Here is a 21,327-nt window from a genome sequence, read left to right as displayed (position 1 = left end):
TTTGAAAACGCTGTATGTGGTCTCACAGAATGAACTCCATTTCTTTCTCTTTTTTCTTTATTGTTTGTTTGTTTTTTAAGACAGAGCTTCTCTGTGTAGCCCTGGTTGTCCCAGACACTTGTAGACTAGGCTGGTCTTGAACTCACAGAGATCTGCCTGCCTCTGCCTCCGAGTGCTGGGATTAACGGCGTGCGCCACCACACGTGGCTGTAGATCTGTCTCTACCTTTCCTAAACTCCCCTGGCCCTTGCATTTGTATTACAGTTATGTGTTAGTTATATCTCTGGTCGCCATGACCAACTGCCACACAAGAAGCCGCCTGATGGAGGAAACAGTAAAGAATGGCAGCAGGGGTGCAAGGCTTCCTGTTTACATCAAGAACAGAGGAGCACCCCCCCCCCTTTTTTCTATCTTGAGCCTCCTGCCTTCACCTCCAGAGTGCTGGCTTCATAGGCGTGTACCACCACTTCTGGTTTACGTGGTGCTGGGGCAGAACCCAGCACTTCTGCAGGTTAGGCAAGCAACCGACCTATTGAGCTGCATCCCCAGCCCTCCTCTCTCCCTTGTATTCAGTCCTGGAGCCCAGCCCATGATTGGTGCTGCCCACAGAGTCCTCTAGAAATATCTACTCTAGTGCCCTGAAGTCTCGGAGGAAGGTTAGCCATCACTGGTGCTCCCCAGTGGCAGGTGGATTGTGTGCCTGTTGCCTCAAATAGACTAAAGCTCCTTGAAGGCAAGAGCTGCACTTGATGACTCGAACACCAACAAGAAGCCTGACTCGATAAAGGCGGCCTGTGTGCTGATAAATGTGTTCAGTAGTGGGAACACGCCGCAGACATACACACACAACATTTTTCTTGGTTTCCACAAAATACCACACGCTTCAAAATAAAACCACAGTAAGCAGGCAGTTCCAGAAGTGTCTGCCCACACAGAGAGTATTGTTTGCACACAAGAAGCGGTACATTCTGGCCTGCGCTTGCCACCCTCTTTGTTTCTCACACTGGTTTGCTTGTCAAATATTTCCCATCGCTAAGGTCTTCCGTCTCCTAAAAAGACATTGCAAGAAGTAACTTTCCGTCAACTACTGAGAGCTGACTTATCGTGTCATGTGGGGAAGGGCTGGCAGCAGTTTATAAACTTGGCTTCTTTTATGTAACAATGACCAACAGCAAGGCACGGTGACATACACACGGAAATCCCAGCATTCTGAACCACAGAGCAACCTGGGTAAACTATTTGCAAACTTTCCTTTCTCTTTCTCTCTCTCTCTCCCTTTCTCTCATTTGTTTTGTTTTTCAAGACAGGACTCTTTGTGTAGCCCTGGCTCTGGCTGTCCAAGAACTTGCTCAGTAGACCAGGCTAGCCTCACACTCACAGAGATCCACCTGCCTCTGCCTCCTGAGTGCTAGGATTAAAGGGCGTGTGCCACCACATCCAGTAATTTATTTAAGTCTATTAAATTGTGGTAAAATATAAATAATATAATGTTGAACCTTTGAATTATTTAAAAATTATTTTATTTACATTTGTGTTTTGCCTCCATGTATATGTCTGTGGGAGAGTGTCAAAACTGGAAGTGGAGTTACAGCCAGTTGTGAACTGTCATGTGGGTGCTGGGATTCAAACTTTAGAAGAGCAGCCATCAGTGCTCTTAACCACTGAGCCACCTTTCCAACCCCCTTTGAACTATTTTTAATGTAAATATTCTACTTTTTTGAGATTTTATACTATATATAGTATAATATATTAAGTACTATACTTATATCATTTCCACTCCTCCTTCTCTCTCTCGATGTAATTCCTCTCATCCCCCTGCAACTCATGGCCCAACTACATTTCAAATCATGATATCGTATTTATTGTTTTATTTGTGTGTGTGTGTGTGTGTGTGTGTGTGTGTGTGTACTTTCTATGTCTATATTTGGAAACTATGTTGTCTCACAGAATGAACTCAAAATTTGTACATTTCTTTACTATACACATGTATGTATGTACGTATGTATGTATGTTACACACACATATATAACATGCTGAGTTAATTTATTATTATTTCTATGTGCATGTGTTTAGGAGTGACTCCTTAGGATTGGCTAACCCTTCTTGGGGCTGTCCCCGAGAGCCCTTTTTGCAGCCACTGATTGCCTGCAGCTCTCCATCTAAGGACGGCGCCTTTTGCACCCCCCATCCACACTGCCATGACAAGTGGAGCTGCTGTGCAGTCTCACTTAGGTGAGCATTTCCTGGAGACTTCATGGGTACAGCCTCCCTGTCACATGTGTAGGAGACATCCTGGCCCTGTGGCCCTAAGGCTTCTTCCTCCCTCTCTTCCATGATGTCCCCTGAGCCTAAGGAGAGAAGCTGTGTTGTAGATGTGTCGACTGCAGGGGACCCAACAGGCAGTCCTCCCATTTTAATTATTTGCGGATTTCTATGGTGGTCTTCATCTGCTGCAAAGGAAAGCTGTTTTGATGAGGAATGAGATACACTCAACTGTGGATAGAAGGCTACGTGTTTAGAATGTGGTTAGAAATGATACTGCTTTAGAAACACGGCAGTAATAGGTTCTCCGTTGTGTCTATGGCCACACCAGCCATAGGTGGCTGGCTAGGTTTATAACAGTAGGCACAAGTGGGCGCAGTGGCTCACGCCTTTACTCCCAGTATTCAGGGAGGCAGAGGCAGACGACTGCTGTGAGTTGCAGGCCAGCCTGGTCTACAAAGTGAGTCCAGGACAGCCAAGGCTACAGAGAAACCCTGTCTCGAAAAATGTTTACATATCTTTTGCAGAGTTCCTTCCTGTAGCAAAGCTGTTAGAAGGTAGGGATGAAGTCTCTATGTAGGCACCAGGCAAATTCTCCGTGTTCAGTGGGTTGTACAGGTGTTGTCCTCAGCAATGAGGCTTTGCTGTCAGTTTGTGGAGAACAAGCTAGAGTCCTGGTAACAGCCTGGGTTGCTTAGTGACAACAACACAATTAGATGTAAGCCAACCCCAGTACTGGAAGCTTCATTTGCTGACAGGAGATGTCCAGTTGGGGCCCTGTCCCCCCATTATTCGGCAATTTCACTTAGATTGCCCACATGTACGTATATATTTTAGAAAGCTTCCACTGTAGCTTTCCATACTACCCCTCAGAAGGTCTGTAACTTTAGCTGTCTTTCCCTGTGTTCTTTCCCTTGACCATTTATTTTAGATTTTCCAATTTAATAGAATACAAGTTTTAAAAGTCTGTCCTTATGATTCTCTGCATTTCCTTAGTATCTGTCATTATGCGCCTCTTTTCATTTCTGACTTTATTTGGATAATCGCTGTCCATCTTTTAGTTAATTTGGATAAAAGTTTGTCAGTCTTATTTTCTCAAATAATCAACTCTGCGTCACGGATTGCTTTTGTTTGTTTCTACTGATTTCAGCCCTGGGTTTCATTATTTTTGCTCTCGGTACTTTTGTGTGTGATTCTTTTCTCATTCTAGTTACCAGCTGTGCTGTTAAGTTACTAGTGTGAGATCTCTCTCTCTCTTTTCTAATGTAGGCACTTAGTGCTGTGCACTTGCCACTCAGAATCACCTTCATTGTGACCCATAGGTCTGGTGTGTTGTATATTCATTTCATTCAATTCTAAAATGTCTTATTTCTGTCTTGACTCATTTTCCATTCAGGGTGAGCTGTTCAGTTCCTGTGAGTTGGTAAGCTTTCTGTTGTCTCTGTTGTTGATATCCAGCTATTATAATAATAATAATTTATTATTATTATTATTATTATTATTATTATTATTATTATTATTATTATTTTGAGCCAGGGTTTCTCTGTGTAGCCTTGGCTATCTTGGACTCACTTTGTAGACAAGTCTGGCCTCAAACTCACAGAGATCGACCTACCTCTGTCTCCCAAGTGCTGGGATTAAAGGCGTGCGCCACTGTGGCTGGCTGTTCATATCCAGCTTTAATCCGTGTTGGTCAGTTAAGATTCACATGTTGTTTTCATTTTATCCTATGTGTTGAGAATAGCTTTGTGTCTGAGTACGTGGTCAAGTTTTGAGAAAGCTGTATGACATACTGAAAAGGAGGTATATTCTTTGTTTTGGTATTTGTTCTGTAAATATCTCTTAGGTCCATTTGGGTCATGACATCAGTTAGTGCCAGCATTTCTGTTTTTGTCTGGATACTATGTCTATTGGTGAGAGTGGGGTACTGAAGTCTCCCACTATCAGTGTGTGACGTAAGCTGTAGTAATGTTTCTTTTACAAACCTGGTTGCCCTTGTCTTCTTGGTGGATTTTTCCTTTGATGAGCATCCAGTGTCCTTCCCTACCTCTGCTGGTTAGCTTTTGTCTGAAGTCTATTCTGTCACATATTAAAATGGCTACACTAGCTTGCTTCTTAGGTCCATTTGCTCAGAAGCCTTTTCCATCCTTTCACCCTGTGGTGATGTCTACCCTTCACATTAAGGTGTGTTTCTCGGATGGTACAGAAGGATAGATCCCGGTTTCACATCAGTTCTGTTTGTCTTTTTCTTGGGGGAATTGAGAGTATTGATGTTGAGAGTTATCAATAATCGACGACTGCTGACTCTTCTTATGTTGTTGCGTGTACTTCCCCGCTTTTGATTTGCTGGTTTGAGATGATTTATTCCTTGTTTTTTCTTGGGTGTAGTTAGCATCTTTAATTTGGAATTTTTCTTCTAGAACCTTTTAGTTCTAGGGCTGGGTTTGTAGACAGTGCTTAAGTTTGGCTTTATCATTGGCTGTCTTGTTTTCTATGTCTATTGTGATAGAAACTTTTGCTGGGTATCAGTGAGGGCTGGCATCTGTGGTTCTTAGAGTCTGTACAACATGTGTCCTGGCACTTCTGGTTTTAGAATCTCCATTGAGAATTAGGTGTCATTCTAATAGGGTTACCTTTATGTTACTTTTTGTTTTTCCCTTGCAGCTTTTAATATTCTTTGTTCTTTACCTTTAGTGTTTTGATTGTTATGTGCTGAGAGGATTGTCTTTTCTGGTCTAGACTATTTGATATTATGTATGCTTCCTGTACCTCGATGGGCATCTCCTTCAGAAACTGTCTTCTGTGATTTTGTTGGAAATACTTTCTGTGCCTTTGCCCTGGGAAACTTTTCCTTCCTCTATTTCTCTTATTCTTTTATTTGGTCTTTTCACGGTGTCCCAGATGTCCTGGATGCTTTGTCCTAGTGTTTTGGATTTAACATTTGCTCTGCCTGAGGTACCCATTTCTTCTACTGTGTCTTCAACGTCTGAGCTTCTTTCTTCCATCTCTGATATTCTGTTGCTGGGGTTTGCCTCTGACATCACTGCTCTAGTCCCAAAGGTTTCATTTCCAGATTTCCCTCAGTTTAGATTTTTCTTTATTGATTCTATTTCCACTTTCGGGTCTTGAACTGTCATATTCATTTCCTTCCACTGGCTCCTTGAAGGAATTCATTAATTTCCTCTTTCAGGACCTCTATCATATTCATAAAGTCTATCTCACAGCCTTTGTCTTGTGCTTCAGCTACGTTGCAACACTCAGGGCCTGCTGTGGTAGGTTCACTGGGCTCAGATGGAGGCATACTGTCCTGGCTCTTAGTTGATTGTGCTCTTATGCTCCCATCTAGGCATCTGGGATTGGGAAGATTATAATTCCAGGTGCTGACATCTGGCCTTGCCTTTGTTCGGTGGGTGTTTTGTTCCTTGGTGTCTGTTGCCCTAAGATGGTTCTCAGGAGAGTGTGGTGGCTGTGTGATGCCTGGGAGAAATCCTTCTGGGCTCCTGATAGGTGTGGTCACTGGCTTTCCAGGTAAAATCTATTTCTGGGCACTGGGAGCTGACACTTAGGGATGGGGCTGGGCTGGGGAGGGAGTAAGGAGGTCCACAGGAGGGAGGGAAGCAGGGTGCTCCGCCAAGATCTGCTCAGTCGCCTGGGAACGGGGCAGAGAGGGAGGAGAGGCCACTGCTCCAGCGCTGGGGATGGTACTGAAGGCTGCACTTGGAGGAATGGAGGGAGGTGAAAATCTACAGGTAGTGCGCTCGCTTTCCCGGTCAGAGTGGCCTGTGGGTTCCCTGGGAGTATGTGCTGAAGTTGGGGTCTCAGATAAAGCAAAGAGGGGGTGAGGGAGGTGAGGGGGAAGATGGGGGCTGTGATGGCTGTTCTCGGTTGTCAACTTGACTATATCTGGAATGAACTACAGTCCAGCAACGGAGGGCACACCTGATCTGATCTTGAGGCAGGAAGACAACACACCTTTGATCCAGAGCTTGAGGAAGACACATACTGACATACTGTCCCCTTCTGCTGCCTGTGGATCAAGATGTAGAGCTCTCGGCTCCTCCAGCACCACGTCTGCCTGCAGGCTGCCATGTTCCCGCCATGATGATTATGGACTAAACCTCTGCAACTGTAAGGCAGCCCCAGTTAGATGGTTTCCTTTATAAGAATAGCTGTGGTCATGGCGTCTCTTCTCAGCAATGAAACCCTAAGACGGGGCAGAGGAGGAAGGGCGGCTGCAACGGGTGGCCTGCTGCAGAACTGGGGATTAGAAGGGGGGGGTTAGGTTTGGAGGAGCAGAAGGAAACGTGAAGGTCTGCAGGCAGCCTACCTGCTTCCAGAGCATTCTATACATCCTAAGCTGTGGTTTAATTTTCATTTGATTCATGATATCTTATAATTTCCTTTGTGGTTTCTTCTTGATCTGTGGGTCATTTAATAACTTCCCAGAATCAGGGTCCTTTTAGTTAGTGATCTGCAATTTAATCCTGTTATGGACAGGGGCACATACAATTTCAATATCATAAATCAAGGCTCTGTTACTGAGAACTTCTTTCTTGCCTGATGGGTCTTCCTTTGCTGCCATGTTTGCTTATGTCTTTGCAGTGCAAAATATTGCCCCCCCCTTTTCTTCTCCCTTGTCCCCTTCTCTCTCTTCTCCCCCCTCCCTGTACCCCCTCTCTCTCTTGTTTGTTTTTTGAGACAGGGGCTCTCTGTGTGGCCCTGGCTGTCCTGGAACTCTCTCTCTGTAGACCGGGCTAGCTTCAAATGCCTGCCTCAGCGTCTTGAGTGCTGGGATTAAAGGAGTGTGCCACAACAGCCTGGCTAGTTGTTTTCTTCGAGAGAGAGGAGGGCAGGGAGAAAGAAAGAAGCTGGGGAGGGGGGACAGAGAGGAAAAGGGGGGAGAGGAGGAAAAAAAAGAGTTGGAGAAAGCAGAGAGGAGAGGCAGTGTAAAATTTTAGGTGGGCAGATTTCTTTTTGGCTGGTTACAAATGTGACCCCCTTGTTTGCGGCTTGCAGATTTGCTCATACAGAATTGGTTTTGCCCGTTTTCTTCTTTTCTGGATCAATTCACTACTATGTTCTATTTTATCTCATTGCCGTTTTTGTTTAGAAAGTCAATGCTATTCCATGGGGAGATTTAAAGCACCCGCGTATTTACCCAGGAGCCGTGTTCCCTGTGCTTCCCTCTGCTTGTGATGGACTACATTCCCAGGCGCTTTCCTCTCCCTTTTCTATGGAGGCCACAATGTCTCTCCAGGCACGGGTCTGCTGCTGCTGAATCCCCTCATCGCTGAATGTTTCACAAGGTGTTACTGCATCTTACTTCTTTAAAAAAGGACTTGTTTATATTTATTTTATTGCCTACATATATGTCTATGTAAAAGTGTCTGATCCTCTGGAACTGGAGTTATAGATGGCCATGTGGGTGCTGGGAGAACTGAACCTGGGTCCTCTGGAAGAACAGCTGGTGCTCTTGACCACTGAGCCATCTCTCCAGCCCCTCATCTTACTTTCTGAAAGACATTTTCACTGTGGATACTGAAATTATTTTCCCATCAATAATGAAAGCAGCTGTCCCAATACCTTTTCACTGCCTGGTTTCCAGGGACAAATCTCTCGTTCCTACCTTTGACTCTGTAGATAATCTCTCCTTTTGTTCTAGCTGCTCTTAAGTTTCTTTTATTACTGGTTAAGAACATGGCTATGATCTCTTTGAACAGCTCCTTCTCTCCTATGTATTTTTAAGATTTTGGTAATCATTTATTTTATTTTATTTTCACTTACGTGTATGTGTGTGGATACAGTCACATGAGTGCAGCTGTCTGCAGGATCCAGAAGAGAGCACTGACTGCTGCAATTACACACTACGAGTGAGTTACTCAGTTATGTGTGCTGGGAACTGAACCCAGGTCCTTAGCAAATGCAATGCCTGCTCTTCACCACTGATCTATCTCTCCAGCCCCGACCCCACCCCTTTTAGAAACAGAGATTCATAATGTAGCTCAGCTTGGCCTCCCAGGTGTCAGGATTAGAAGTAAGTGCCACCAGCATAGACTTGATTCACTCTTTAAGGGTTATATTTTCTACTTTTTTCCATGTTTGGTAATTTTCATTAAATGCCAGACACTGTGAACTTTAACATTTATTTTATGTGTATAAATGTTTTCTTTGTACCACATGCGTGCGGTGCCTGTGGGAGCCAGAAGAGGGCGCTGTATCCTCTGGAACTGGAATTATAGAAGGCCGCGTACATGCCAAACTCAGGTTCTTACGGGAGAGCAGCAGATGCTCTTAACGGGTAGGCCACCCTCTCGCCCTGGCAATGATTCTTTATACACGCACCTACTCAGCTGATCTTAATTATCAAAACCCCTCTGAGCCTACATTTTGGATGTTTCCCTGAAAAGATCATTAACACATGGTGGCCCCAGAGCCTGCTTTTTACCTAGGCTCAGTTCAACCAATCCACCTCCCTGTCTTGGATGAGTGTGTGTTTTTGTGTGTATACATATTCATGGAGTAGTGCATGCATATGGAGGCCATAGGTACATTGAAGCAGGGTCTCTCCCTGAACTTGGGCCACTGAGCTCTAACTGGGCATCCACCATGCCAGCTTCTTCTGTGGGATGCTGGGGATGCTGGGGATGGCAACTCAGGTCCCTGTGCTTTTATGGTGAGCGCTTTAACAAATGAACCTAGAGCGTTTTTAGGAGCCCAAAGTTCCTCCTCTATCAAATGCGATGCAGTCACTCATGTACCTGGCTCTTCCCTCCGTGACATTTCCAGTCTTGCCCTCTGAAGGAACGGTGACCACTGGTCAGCTTCACCTCCCTTCCTTTCCTCTGCTCTCACCCCAGGATGCCTCTATCCTCCGTGTGACAGAAGGGCTCTCACACTACCTAGAGCACCATGCTGCCAGGTTTTCTATGCCAACTTGACCGATTCTCCAAGCACACCACCCAAACCCTGAAAGCTTACGCGCCTCCAGGCTGCATGGAATGGCCTCTCTCCGTGAGACCCGTGGGTCTACGCTTCCAGCTTACCGCTTCCATTGTTTTAAACTCACAACCCAACTACTTGGTGGACAGATCCACCTGCACCCTGGCTTAGAGTAACTGTATTCACACCAAAACAGTGGCTTTCTATTCAACTTCCCCATGTTTTAGATTCCCCTACTATTAACAAATTCTCAGATAATTTAAGTCAGAAGAGCTCTTAACAGCTCATTTTATGGCCGGGCGTGGTGGCACACGCCTTTAATCCTAGTACTTGGGAGGCAGAGGCAGGAGGATCGCTGTCAGTTCGAGGATAGTCTGGTCTACAAAGAGAGTCCAGGACAGCCAAGGCTACACAGAGAAACCCTGTCTTGAAAAACAAAACAAACAAACAAAAAAGAGTTCATTTTACAAAGGGGTGGGGACTGGGGACCGAGAGTACTAAGTAACCATTTTGTTTATAGCTTCCATTTAGTTTCTCTAAAATACCATTTTTATTATGTTCCTTCCTGCTAAAAACATTCTAACAGTCCTTTCTGCCTGACCCTAGATTCTCACAGCTCTTATAATCAGGTCCCACAGTATGAAAAGCCAAGAAATTTAAGTGTTTACAAGCCCCAGAGCTTGGTGGACGTGGTAGCACATACCTTTAATCCCAGCATTTGAGAGGCTGAGGCAGATGGATCTCTGAGTTCAAGGCCTACAGAGTGAGTTTCAGGACAGCCAGGGCTACATGGAGAAACCCTGTCTTGAAACACCAAACCAAACCAAAGACCTGGAGCTTGTCACTTAAGAGCCACCGATGCCTGTTCTGGCCTCGCCGTGCTGCAGCAGTGGCTCTGCCCTCTCCATCTCACTCTTCCTCACACTGTTCGCTCTACTGATCTCCTGTCTTTTAATTCTACCAACTCCTACCTCTTGCTGGAAACATGGCTGAGCTCACTCTTCTGAACACTGTAACAAACATACATTCATTAAACACTTTCTAAATTCTACCTGGTTCTGTGGACAATTTTCTTTGTATTTCATGTTCTTTCATGAGTGTTTCCCATAGCAGTCAGCACAGTGGCTGGCACCTGGAGGCTCAGTGAAGTCAGCCAGAAGACTTAGCGGCCCTTACCTTGGTGATGTCCGTGTGATCTTTGAGCCCGTTGGTCATGCACCAGTAGCGCCACACATTTAGGGCGTACCTCGTGGCTTTGGTGGTGTTTGGGCTCACTGCACTGGTACACAGATCATTCAAGTCATCGTTAATATTAAATACAGGAAATTTGTTGAGCTTAGTAGAATAAGCTAGAAATAAAAACAATAAAAACATTAATTTGCCATTCCCTTCTTCAGTGAGCTTCATCCTGGGCTGACATTAAATAGCAAAGAACTCCAAAAAGACTGTTAAGAACTGAAATTTCTAGCCATCTCTAGTGGTGAGGCATACCGCTAATACCAGCTCTTGGGAGGCAGGCAGATCTCTGTGTGCTCGAGGCTATCCTGGGCTACACAGTGAGACCGTGTCTCAAGAAACTGTTCTCAGGTACAAGAATCTACACCTTGTACCTAGCCCTGATGGTTGTGCTGTGTGTACTGGCGGACACACTGACAAACATTTCAATAACAGGATGGAATACTAGAAGATTCGAAACTTTTCACTAGAAAAGGTAGCATTTCTACTGACAGTAAAAAAAAAAAAAAAAAGAAAGAAAGAAAGAAAGAAAGAAAAAGAAAAAAAAACTGGAAGGAAAGAATAGTTAGGGAATATTTTTTTTTTAAAGACGGGAGGGGGAAGACTGCAAGGAAGCTTCAGCGCATGAAGAATACTTGTCCCCTTGCTAATACAGCTTCAAATGGCCTGTGTGCCATCTGGAGCAGCCGTGAGTTAAGTGGAGCTAGCACTTCCTCTCAAGGCCTCCCACAAGGAATGATGTACACACACCTACACCCCACCCTTGCACATGGGCATGGTGGGAGAGTTTGGTTGATGTAAGCCTTGACACAAACCATCACTGTTTCAAATCAGAATGGAAAGCGAAATGACAGCAGTGTTAAGGGAAGGAGGAGTAATCAGGATAGCCCCCCCCCCCGAAAGACAGTTTAAATTGTCAAAAAGAAAACCAAGTCCATAACCATTAGCTGCCCTTTCCTTACACTCTGGAATCTGGTGAAAACAAAGCATCCCTGAGTTATGTACATTCAAACACAAAATGATAAAGGTAGTTCAGTCTTCAAGTTGGTTTCAGTTCACCTAACCCACCTTGGTTTTCATGGTTCCCACTGAGGGAGGGCTTCCTCTGAACCAAACTCCCAGCATCCTGGGGACCCAGAATCCTCTGGCATCGAAGAACATCAAACACCACACACACACACACACACACACAGAGAGAGAGAGAGAGAGAGAGAGAGAGAGAGAGAGAGAGAGAGAGAGAGAGAGAGAGAGAGAAATGCCCTTGAGTCAATCAACATACTTTACAAAGTATTTATTTTAATATATATGGTTGTTTTATCTGTGCCTTTGTACAATGTGTGTGTGTGCCTGGTGCCTGATGAGGCCAGAAGAGGGTGTCGAGTTCCCTCAGGCTGGAGTTACAGATGGCTGTAAGCTGCCACATGGGCGCTGAGACTCGAACCTCTAGAAGAGCTCCTGACCATGAGCATCTCCGCAGCCCCTCAACACACTCTGGACAACTCCACCTTGCTCCTAGAGAAGCTGTCTGCATACCAGAGCCTTCCTTTTCCATGTTTCCACATCTGCCTTCTCTCTCCTTAGGCACGTGCTCTGACGGTGATGCTCTCTATGCTCCTTAAAAACCTGACGTCACAGGGGCTAGAGAGATGGCTCAGTGGTTAAGAGCACTGACTGCTCTTCCAGAGGAACTGGGTTCACCAGCACCCACATGGCAGCTCACAAGTGTCTGTAACTCCAAGATATGACACTCTCACACAGACATACACGCAGGCAAAACACCAATGCACATAAAATAAAAATAAGCTATAAAAGGAAAAAACCACCAGATGTCACTTTCCACAACTGTGGAACACACCAACTGCTTACCAAGTACAGGTACTGAAAGGAGTGAACACGCTGGGCACAAGTGCTGTCCGAAGCACCATGAAGGTGCATTCTTTCCCCACCTCCATCAACCCACCTAACTTGAGTATCTGCAGGACTTTCCTGACATTAATACAACCTGTGACCATCGTAGCTAACAGCAACGGAAGCCTACTGTGTGTCGACAGTAAACCGGTGTGTAACCTGTAAACAAGTACATGATTATATCTGTCTTACAGACAAGGAAGAGCACCAGAAGCACAGCAGCTTCATACACGCATCAGATATATACCAACGATACGTCACGGCAGAAGGAAGGTGCTGCTAATGCCATGAGCTAGCAACGGATAGAACCAGGACCTAGACTCAAGTTCGATGGTGTGTGCTGGCCACGACAGCAACGGACCAGGTATTGGAGGGACACAATCTCAGTGAGAATAATCTAGATAGCCCCCTCGGCATATTACAAACATCCTGGTTCCTCACATTTACTTGGACTAACCTTCAGAAAGGACAACAGTCACCATCTGGGTGCTGGGAACCAAACTTGAGTTCTCTGAAAGAACAGCACCATACTCTGAATACACTAGGCCTTCCCTCTATCCGTGTGAGGGGAAACCTGTCTGAGAACTCACTACTGCTGGGGGAACCCCGTTAGCAGAGCCTGTGCTCAGCACTGCCTGCCAAAGGAGTTCTGTACAAATGTGTAAGTGGGAACCCTCAATAGTACTGAATTCCTACCAGTGACTACTAACTGGACTTGAGTTTGAAAACGTGAGCACACAACATACTTGATGCTTGCCAAGGCACACAAGCACAGCAGTGGTCCCACACTCCTACTAGCCCTCCAAAGACAGTGAATTCACAAAACAGATCCCCCCAGGACCCCTGAGATAATTGGATAACTAAGACCATGGGGCATCCTTACACAAAGATGAGCCACCACCATAAAGAAATAGGAACATAGTCAACACTACACACAGATATAAAAGTGCCATATTCATACATATAATAAACACTATCTTCTCTCTGAAGACAGAGAGAATTCACCGGGTAAGAAGGTATTTCAAACTGCATGGTGATAACAGCACAGCATGTCCTGGATCTAGGTCACATGGCACAAAGCAAATATAACATCAGCTGTAGAGATCTGAAAACAAACTATCAAACTATATGGAAAAAGAATCAGAATACACTAAGATAAGTTGAAAGAAGGAACAAAATCAGAAATGAGTAGAATAGCAAATCTACAATAAAAAAAGAAATACCAAGACAAACATGAAAAGACAAGATTTTAAATATTAGCAAGGGACAGGAGAGGGAATAGAGATTTTCACACCAGAAGTGAAAATTATCATTAGAGCTTACAAAGAGTGAGGAAAACAAACAAACAAACAAACAACCTGAGATCAATATACCTAAAAGTTCCATAAGAAGCACACATGCCTGCCAAGAAGATACAACTTACCAAAATGTACTAAAAAAAATTATAAAGTTAAAACAGTCTTCCATAGCTTACAGAAAGTGGATTGTAGGCATAAGGTTATTGTGTAGTCTAAATGCTGATTTCTTTACCCCTCATGTCTGGTTGAAAGCTTTGTTTGAGACTTTACTGTCTAAATGTGTAGATTCTGCTCCCCAATTGTCCCCGTTATTTCAATAAAGTAGCCAACATCCCAGCGATACCTGCACGTTGCAGCTTTCCTCATCTCCGGCTTCCTCCTCCTGGTCTTCCTTGGACCTCTACCTGTGGCTCAATCCCCACTCAGTCCCCTACTTCCTCTAACTCCACCCCCCACCCCCTCCCCCGCTTTCTTTCTTGTGTTTGTTTCCCCCTGGCTTTCTTTCCTTTTTAAAGATTTATTTATTATTACGTTTACAGTGCTCTGCCTGTATGTACACTTGCAGACCAGAAGAGGGCATCGTATCACATTACAGATGGTTGTGAGCCACCATGTGGTTGCTGGGAATTGAACTCAAGACCTCTGGAAGTGCAGTTGGCTCTTACCTGCTGAGCCATCTCTCCATCCCCTCCTCCTGGCTTTCTTAAGACTGGACAAGATCCCAATTTTCTTTGGCCCTCCAAAAAGAAAACTACATACCATTCCTGGGGGAAGAAAGGGGTGAATGGCTTTTTGTCATTGTATGGGTGACAGATGTTTATTATTGTTTTAGAGGGTTGGTTTAGGCATGATGAGTAAACGGGTAGACTACTGAATCGACTTTTAGACCAAAGAACATTAATAAGCCAAAAATATTATATTGGTATAGATCTTCATATGTTAATAAAGATTTAAGATTATATTTGGTTACAACTTGCTAAGGTATTGTACCTATGTAATTCTTTTTTTTTTTCAAGACAGGGTTTCTCTGTGTAGCCTGACTCTCCTGGACTCATTCTGTAGACCAGGCTGGTCTTGAACTCAGAGAGATCCACTTGCCTTTGCCTCCTGAGTGCTGGGATTAGAGGTGTGCACCACCACGCCTCGTACAATGTTAAGTTCTACTCCTTTTGAAAGCTGTTATTACCAACTGTTTAGGATAAGTAAGAAGTGCATATTACCAATCAGATAAGCAAACTATTGATCATGTTAGATACAAAAAAATATTTCACAGATGGGCAGATGGAAAATAGCTAAAAACAAAAAACAAAAAAACAAACAACAAAAAAACCCAAACAAACAATTCAGGTAAGACAGATAGTCTTTAAAAACCTCAGAGATCTACAGAATATGGCATTTAAAGATTTTATTAATTTAGGGCTTTTTTTGACATGCGGCAGGTCTGCTCCTGGCAGCATCCCATTCTACGTCAAAGAGCATCAAAGGCTTCTTCATATGTGGCAAGATAGTGACAGAGCGAGAAAATGTCCTTTTGTCAATTACAGACAGAATACTGTCCAACCAGGACAAACTGGATGTAGGAGAGTTGACTGCCAAGTTTGGCAAGGACAAAGTCGGCCAGTCCTTTATAATTCCAGCTTCATAGAAAAATCAGTAAAACTATATACTAATGATCTGTGCATTTTTTTTTCTGTGTACTTTAAGTGTAAAAACAACCCCAAACTCCTTAAAGTTAAAAATGCTTTCTGGATAGTGTTATATACAATAAATGTGGGTGGGAGGGGTCAATTAGGTATTTAATTTATTCAAGTAATCTTTAATTCAATTTAATCCTAACCCAAATCCTCCTGGTATAATACTGGATAGGCTAATCTTAAAGCTTAGTAGAGAGAGTAAAAAAATTTTTTTTGTAAATAAAGTTTAAAAGGAAGGCAGTTATAAAAATAATAATTGGGAGGCCTGGCCCTAAGATATAATTACAAGAATGTAATAAACTAAACAAGGCATAGTGGCACACACCTTTAATCCTAGCACTGGGGAGGCAGAGGCAGGTGGATCTCTGAATTTAAGGTTAGCGTGTCTATACAGTAAGTTCCAGGATAACGAGGGCTACACAGAGAAACCCTCTTTTGAAAAACAAACAAAAATAATTTAAAAACCTGATAAAATGTCACTTACTAGTATAGAAGCAGTCTTTGGTGTGTAAGTACATGCTAGACACACAGTAAAGGCTCAAAATCTGACTGCAAAACAAATATGGACTCTTCAGTGTGCTATTTATTCTAATTAATTGGGTGTCAAGTCAGAAAAAAAAACAAAATTGGTTCATATTTTAACTCCACCCAACACACACAGGCACACACATTTCTAAATGGCTTTTTACAAAGCTGTTTTCGCAAGGAGACAATTTGCATACTTTGGGGAGTACAGCAGTAAAGCCTTTGTCAGCACGATACAGCTCAGAGGCACACAGGCAGGTGAGCAGATCAGACACTGGTGCTGAGGAAATTTAAAAGGCAGGGAGTCAAACAGAAAATATTTATAAAATATGCAACAAAGGACATAGGAAAAGCTTCTAGAAACCTGTGAGGAAAAGACGGCTCACTAGGAAATGGACTCAGAATGACAGACAGGTACTCACAGAAGAAACACCAACACCGAGACACATTGATAACAGCCAGACATTAAAAATAAAACAAGATGCATTTCACTTAACAAACTGACAAAAACTTAAAACAAAACAAAAAGCCCAGTGCATACAAACACGGGAAGAATACAGGGAAGAGGCTGCATTCTCTGATGTCTACAGCTACACTTTCGTTGAGCAATTTTAGCTGAGTGTGGAAATAGGTATGCAAATATAAAGATGTCTACCAAAAGCTCATTAGTGGAGAAATAATTAAATAATGCTTGTTCATAGGCTATCATTAAAAGCTGCGCTACCCTTTTACACGCTAGTATGAAAACAGGCCCTCAATATATAAAGGAAAAAAGGAAATTTTACTTTGAAAGGGAAAATTTAAGATACCAATTTTAATTGTTTATTTTTAATTGTCTATTTATAACTGCATTTAGGAAGTCCTGAAGGAAGTCAGGAGGTGGTGGCGCACACCTTTAATCCCAGCACTCAAGAGGCAGAGGCAGGTGGCTCCTCTGTGGTTCAAGGCCAGCCTGGTCTACAGAGTAAGTTCCAGGGCAGCCAAAGCTACACACAGAGAAACTGTCTTGAAAAACAAACCAAAATCAAATCCAAAAACCCACTAAGGTCCACCCAGGTATGGTGGTCCACACTTTTAATCCCAGCACTTGGGAGGCAGAGGAAGGCAGAGCTCTGAGTTTAAAGCCAGTCTGACCTATACAGCAAGTTCTACGTCAGCCAGGGCTACAAATCTCAATCCATCTCCCTCCCTTGCTGTCCTCATTCTGGGGATCAAATAGTAGGCTCTGTGGCCCTTTCAAAGTAAAATTTCCTTTTTTCCTTTATATATTGAGGGCCTGTTTTCATACTAGCATTCTACTTTCAGGTGCTTATTTTTTCTAAAGACGATTTTATTCTTAATCATATGTGTGTGGGGGAGTATACGCACAGGAGCCCTCAGAAGTTAGGCATGTCAGACCCCCTAATCTCACTTATCAGCCACTTGACATGATTCTTGGAACTGAACTTAGCCTTTGGAGGCAAAATCTGTAACTGCCAAGCTGTCTCCCTAGTGCCTGGCATTTTTGTTACTAGATCACGTTAGTGACCGACAAAGATGTCCACGATTAAGCACTGAGGAACCATTTTCTATTTTGTTCAAAGAACAACGCCACACATGCCAAATGTAGTAAACAACATGCGGAGAATCTTATCTGACTAAAAACATTTTTCTGAAGATAAGGAAGCCTAGGATCTAACACATGCTTGCTTTAAACCCTCACCTCCACCCCAGGGTTTTTCTGCATAGCCTTGGCTGTCCTCGAACTCACGATCCGCCTGCCTCTGCCTCCCCGAGTGCTGGGATTACAGGCGTGCGCCACTGCACCCGGCTCTTTTTGTTTTCCAAGACAGGGTTTCTTTATTTAACAGTCATGAAACTAATTTTGTAGACCAGACTGGCCTGAAACTCCCAGAGATGCACTTGCCTCTGCCTCTGGAGTGCTGGACCTAAAGGTGTGGCTTTAAAGTGTGTGTGTGTGTGTGTGCGTGTGTGTTTATTCAACGTGTGTGGGCGTTTTACCTGCATGTATGTATGTGCACCATGTATGTACCTGGTGAATGCAGAGGCCAGATGGGTATAAGATCCCCTAGGACTGGGGTTACAGGCAGTTGTGGGATGCATGTAGATGCTGGGGACCACACCCAGGCTGTGCTTTAACTTCTGAACTATCTCTCCAGTCTGCAGTTGTGTACTTACGTCAGTACAACTTTATTTTAAAAGCACACAAACCCCTTTGTGGAGGTAGAGAGAAAGGGCTAACAGGTCTACACACAGAAACAGACCTGGACATCTTAGTACATGAGGCAGACTCTACAGGATCAGTAGTCCGAGTCCACCTTCTGCTATGTAACAAATTTTAGGCCAGCCTGAGCTACGTATCATCTCAAAAATGAAAAGGTGAAATAAAAGGGGGTTGTAAAAGCACGAGGGCCCGTGAAAGCCTGGTTCGGGGGCTCCCGTGGGAAAGCCTGGTTCCGAGGCTCCCGTGTGAAAGGCTGGTTGCTTCAGCGGCTCCCGTGTAGTGCTGGAGGACAGACAAAGGGATGCCGAGGGCTCAGTGGCTAGGCAACTGGAATAAAATCCAGCTCCTCATTAATTGACAGATCCTGTCTCAAAAGTGGAGAAGCAACTGACAAGCACTTGACTCTGACCGTCGGCCTCCACACACACAGACAGGCCTGAACACCCTCCACAGTCAACAAACCAACACAGCAGCCAGCTAACTATCTGCTGTGGAGCACTCTGCTCTGTACAGGGCTACAGAAACCCCATGAATACAGCAGCTAGAGATCCATTACTAAGGAATCTTATTACTGTCCGAGGTTTGTGTAAAGAGCTGTGTACATACATGCCTCCTCTTCCAGGACTGCCCCTTCATGGCTATAGATACAGAGTGCTTAGCTTTGTACATACTGACCACATCCCAGGGTCACTGCCGTCTACCAGGCCAACAATTTGATTCCCTCCACCCCCACCCCCAGTCTGTGGCCTGCTTTTAAATTGGTGGAATTACAAAAACAGCTACTTTGCAGAAAATAGTTTATTAACTAAAAACTGGTCATCATGCCCCAATACAGAAAAGATGGTGTGACTGAACAGCCTCTCACGGATACACCATCAACATGCAGTGGCTGAAGTTACTGGATTATTTCCATACATCTTAGGCTGTACCAACAAATACAAAAAAAGAAAAAGAAAATCTCACACATTAGAGGCAAACATTGTACACGTGATGGAATCAACCACTGGGACACAAAACTAGAGTTTTATTTAAAACACAAGTACACGGACAGTCATGAAGCAAAAACAGTGAGCTGATAAAAATGAAACATCTTAGTGTAGAGGTCAGTGAGCAGCGAAGTAACAATGGAAGCAATACCATACACTCTTAGTCACAAAAAGTTCTAAATTATTACACACATTGACAGGCAGAGATCAAGTGACTTCAAGTGACTAAAGAGCATCACACGCCTGACACGTTAGCAGTTTCCCTCAGCCCACCTCACCCTTCACTTCTTCCTGTTAGAATTGTAGCAGCTTAACGAAACTTAAAAATATTATTTGGGTGAAACGGACACATGTGTGGTTTCTTCCACATAAATCACATAGAAGCCAGTGGCTAAAAGAACACACAGAGAAACGTCAATCGACCAGCCTAGGCAAGGAAACAGGTCCCTAAAGAGCCGAGCCTTGTGTCTGTCCACGACAGTCCCCCAGCCCTGTGTCCATGATGGTCCCCCTCAGCATTCACTGTGGTTATAGAACTTCCAAATAGATGCCTGCTCTTAAACCCTAGAAACTAAAATGATAAATCTGTCCTTTTATTCCCTAAGTCCTTAGTAACGGAAGAAAAGGAACTGCAAACACAGTTCTACAATTCCTAACAAAAGGAACCTCACTGGAGCTGAACACAGCCTCCAGGCCACTCAAGAGCATGATCCTCCTCTGTGGTACACACTTAGTCACATACTGATGCTGGCAAACTTGAATATGGCCAGCCAGAGTCTCTGCCAGCCTTCAGGCCTATGGGGTTTTAGTTAAATGTCTATATCAACCATGCACAGAGGGAAAACAATCACTCACAACAAGGCTGATCTGGCAGTTCTATGTCCAACTTTGGCAATGAATATGCTTATAGTCATGGGGAAAAATGGAAACTATAAATTAAAAACTTACCAAGTATACATACTATTTGTTCAAAATAATTGCTCTGGACATAAAGGACTTAGTATAAAGAGAGATTCAAAACAGAAGATCCAAGGGTGAAAAATAACTCTGAGAGCAGCATTAAAACATATGTCAACTGCTAACCCAGAGCCGTCACTATTGGGACGGACCATGCCAGTCTTTGGTGTCTGAAATCTCCCAGTTCGGCCATCAAGAGATGCTCTTGTGACTTGGGGGCAGGTGGCAATGGCAGTGCTGCCCCACACCACACAGAACTCAGTTTCTCTTTATTGCTTTATTACCTTGTGGAGGGGCGGGCATTCAAAGCATATTTTGGCAGAAATGTTCACGGTTAAATCTGCATTTTTCTCCAAGCCAGTGGTTCTCAACCTTCCGAATGGTGTGACCCTTTAATACAGCTCCTCATGTGGTGGTGACTCCCAACTATAAAACCATTTCATTGTTACTTCACAGCTGTAATCTTGCTACTGTTATGAGTAAATCTCTATCTGACATGCAACCCTCATGAAAGGGTCAGTCAACCCCGCCCCTCCCCCCGCCCCCCGGGGGTTGTGACTCAGAGGTTGAGAACTGCTGCTCTAAGCAAAGGCATGGCAGGGAACTTGATGAATTAGTTTTAATAATCTTAGAATTAAATCAGTTATTCCAGCACCAATGTGTCCAGATACAGCCCTGGCTGTCACTAAGCCCCCGATAGTCACACAAAAAGCCTCTCTCTAGCTCAGGAGATTATCTCTTCATTAAAGGAAGGCTTTAATTACCTTAGAATTATTACCTACTGAATTGACAGGAGGAAACTCTGTACTAAGTGAGGAATTTCAGCACGTTGTTGTAAAAAAAGCTCTTTAGGAAGCAGTCCTCTTTGCTTAAGATTTTATACTAGTCTAATGTCCACCGTAAGAGAACAGTAAGAGTATACTGATATTTCCCCGTGTTCAATTTTGACCAAGTATAATGTGCTGAAGCTGTTTTCTTCGTCTTCAGAGTGCGTGTAGAACCACTGAGGCACGTGGGGGACACCAGGAACTGAACTGAACAGATTTGAAAGACCTGACGGACTTAGCACAAAACACACTCACAGCCCTAAGTAAATACTGGATACAAAAGCTGACATTAGGAACTGGACGGTATAAATTATAAGTATTCTTTTTTAGCCTCACTTTGAACTACTTTCAATTATGTGTAAGTATGTGCGGAGGTTTTGGCCTGAGGTGGAAGCTGGGATTTGAACTTGGGTCCTCTGGAGGAGCCATCTTCCCGGCCTCTCTACATTACTAGTTGTTCGTATAGATGCA

The 21,327-nt window shown here is 43.9% G+C and overlaps 1 protein-coding gene across 3 annotated transcripts in view; it reads right to left on the bottom strand.

Annotated features, from left to right (window-relative positions):
- Window positions 1-21,327, bottom strand: part of KIAA1958 — a 139,647-nt gene that overhangs the window by 14,182 nt on the left and 104,138 nt on the right. For 2 of the 3 annotated variants that reach the window (XM_084750152.1, XM_084750151.1), the window contains one exon: window positions 10,378-10,550. In XM_084750152.1, coding sequence (XP_084606278.1) covers window positions 10,378-10,550 — 173 coding nt within the window. Of the gene's footprint in view, window positions 1-10,377; window positions 10,551-21,327 lie in introns of those variants that run through there. The other variant, XM_084750149.1, reaches the window with a different exon arrangement.

This window comes from Acomys minous (assembly GCF_964271855.1).
Source record: "Acomys minous genome assembly, chromosome: 1".
Classification (NCBI taxonomy): domain Eukaryota; kingdom Metazoa; phylum Chordata; class Mammalia; order Rodentia; family Muridae; genus Acomys; species Acomys minous.
The sequence above is the reverse complement of the archived record's forward strand: the minus strand, read 5'-3'. Positions and strand labels throughout refer to the sequence as shown.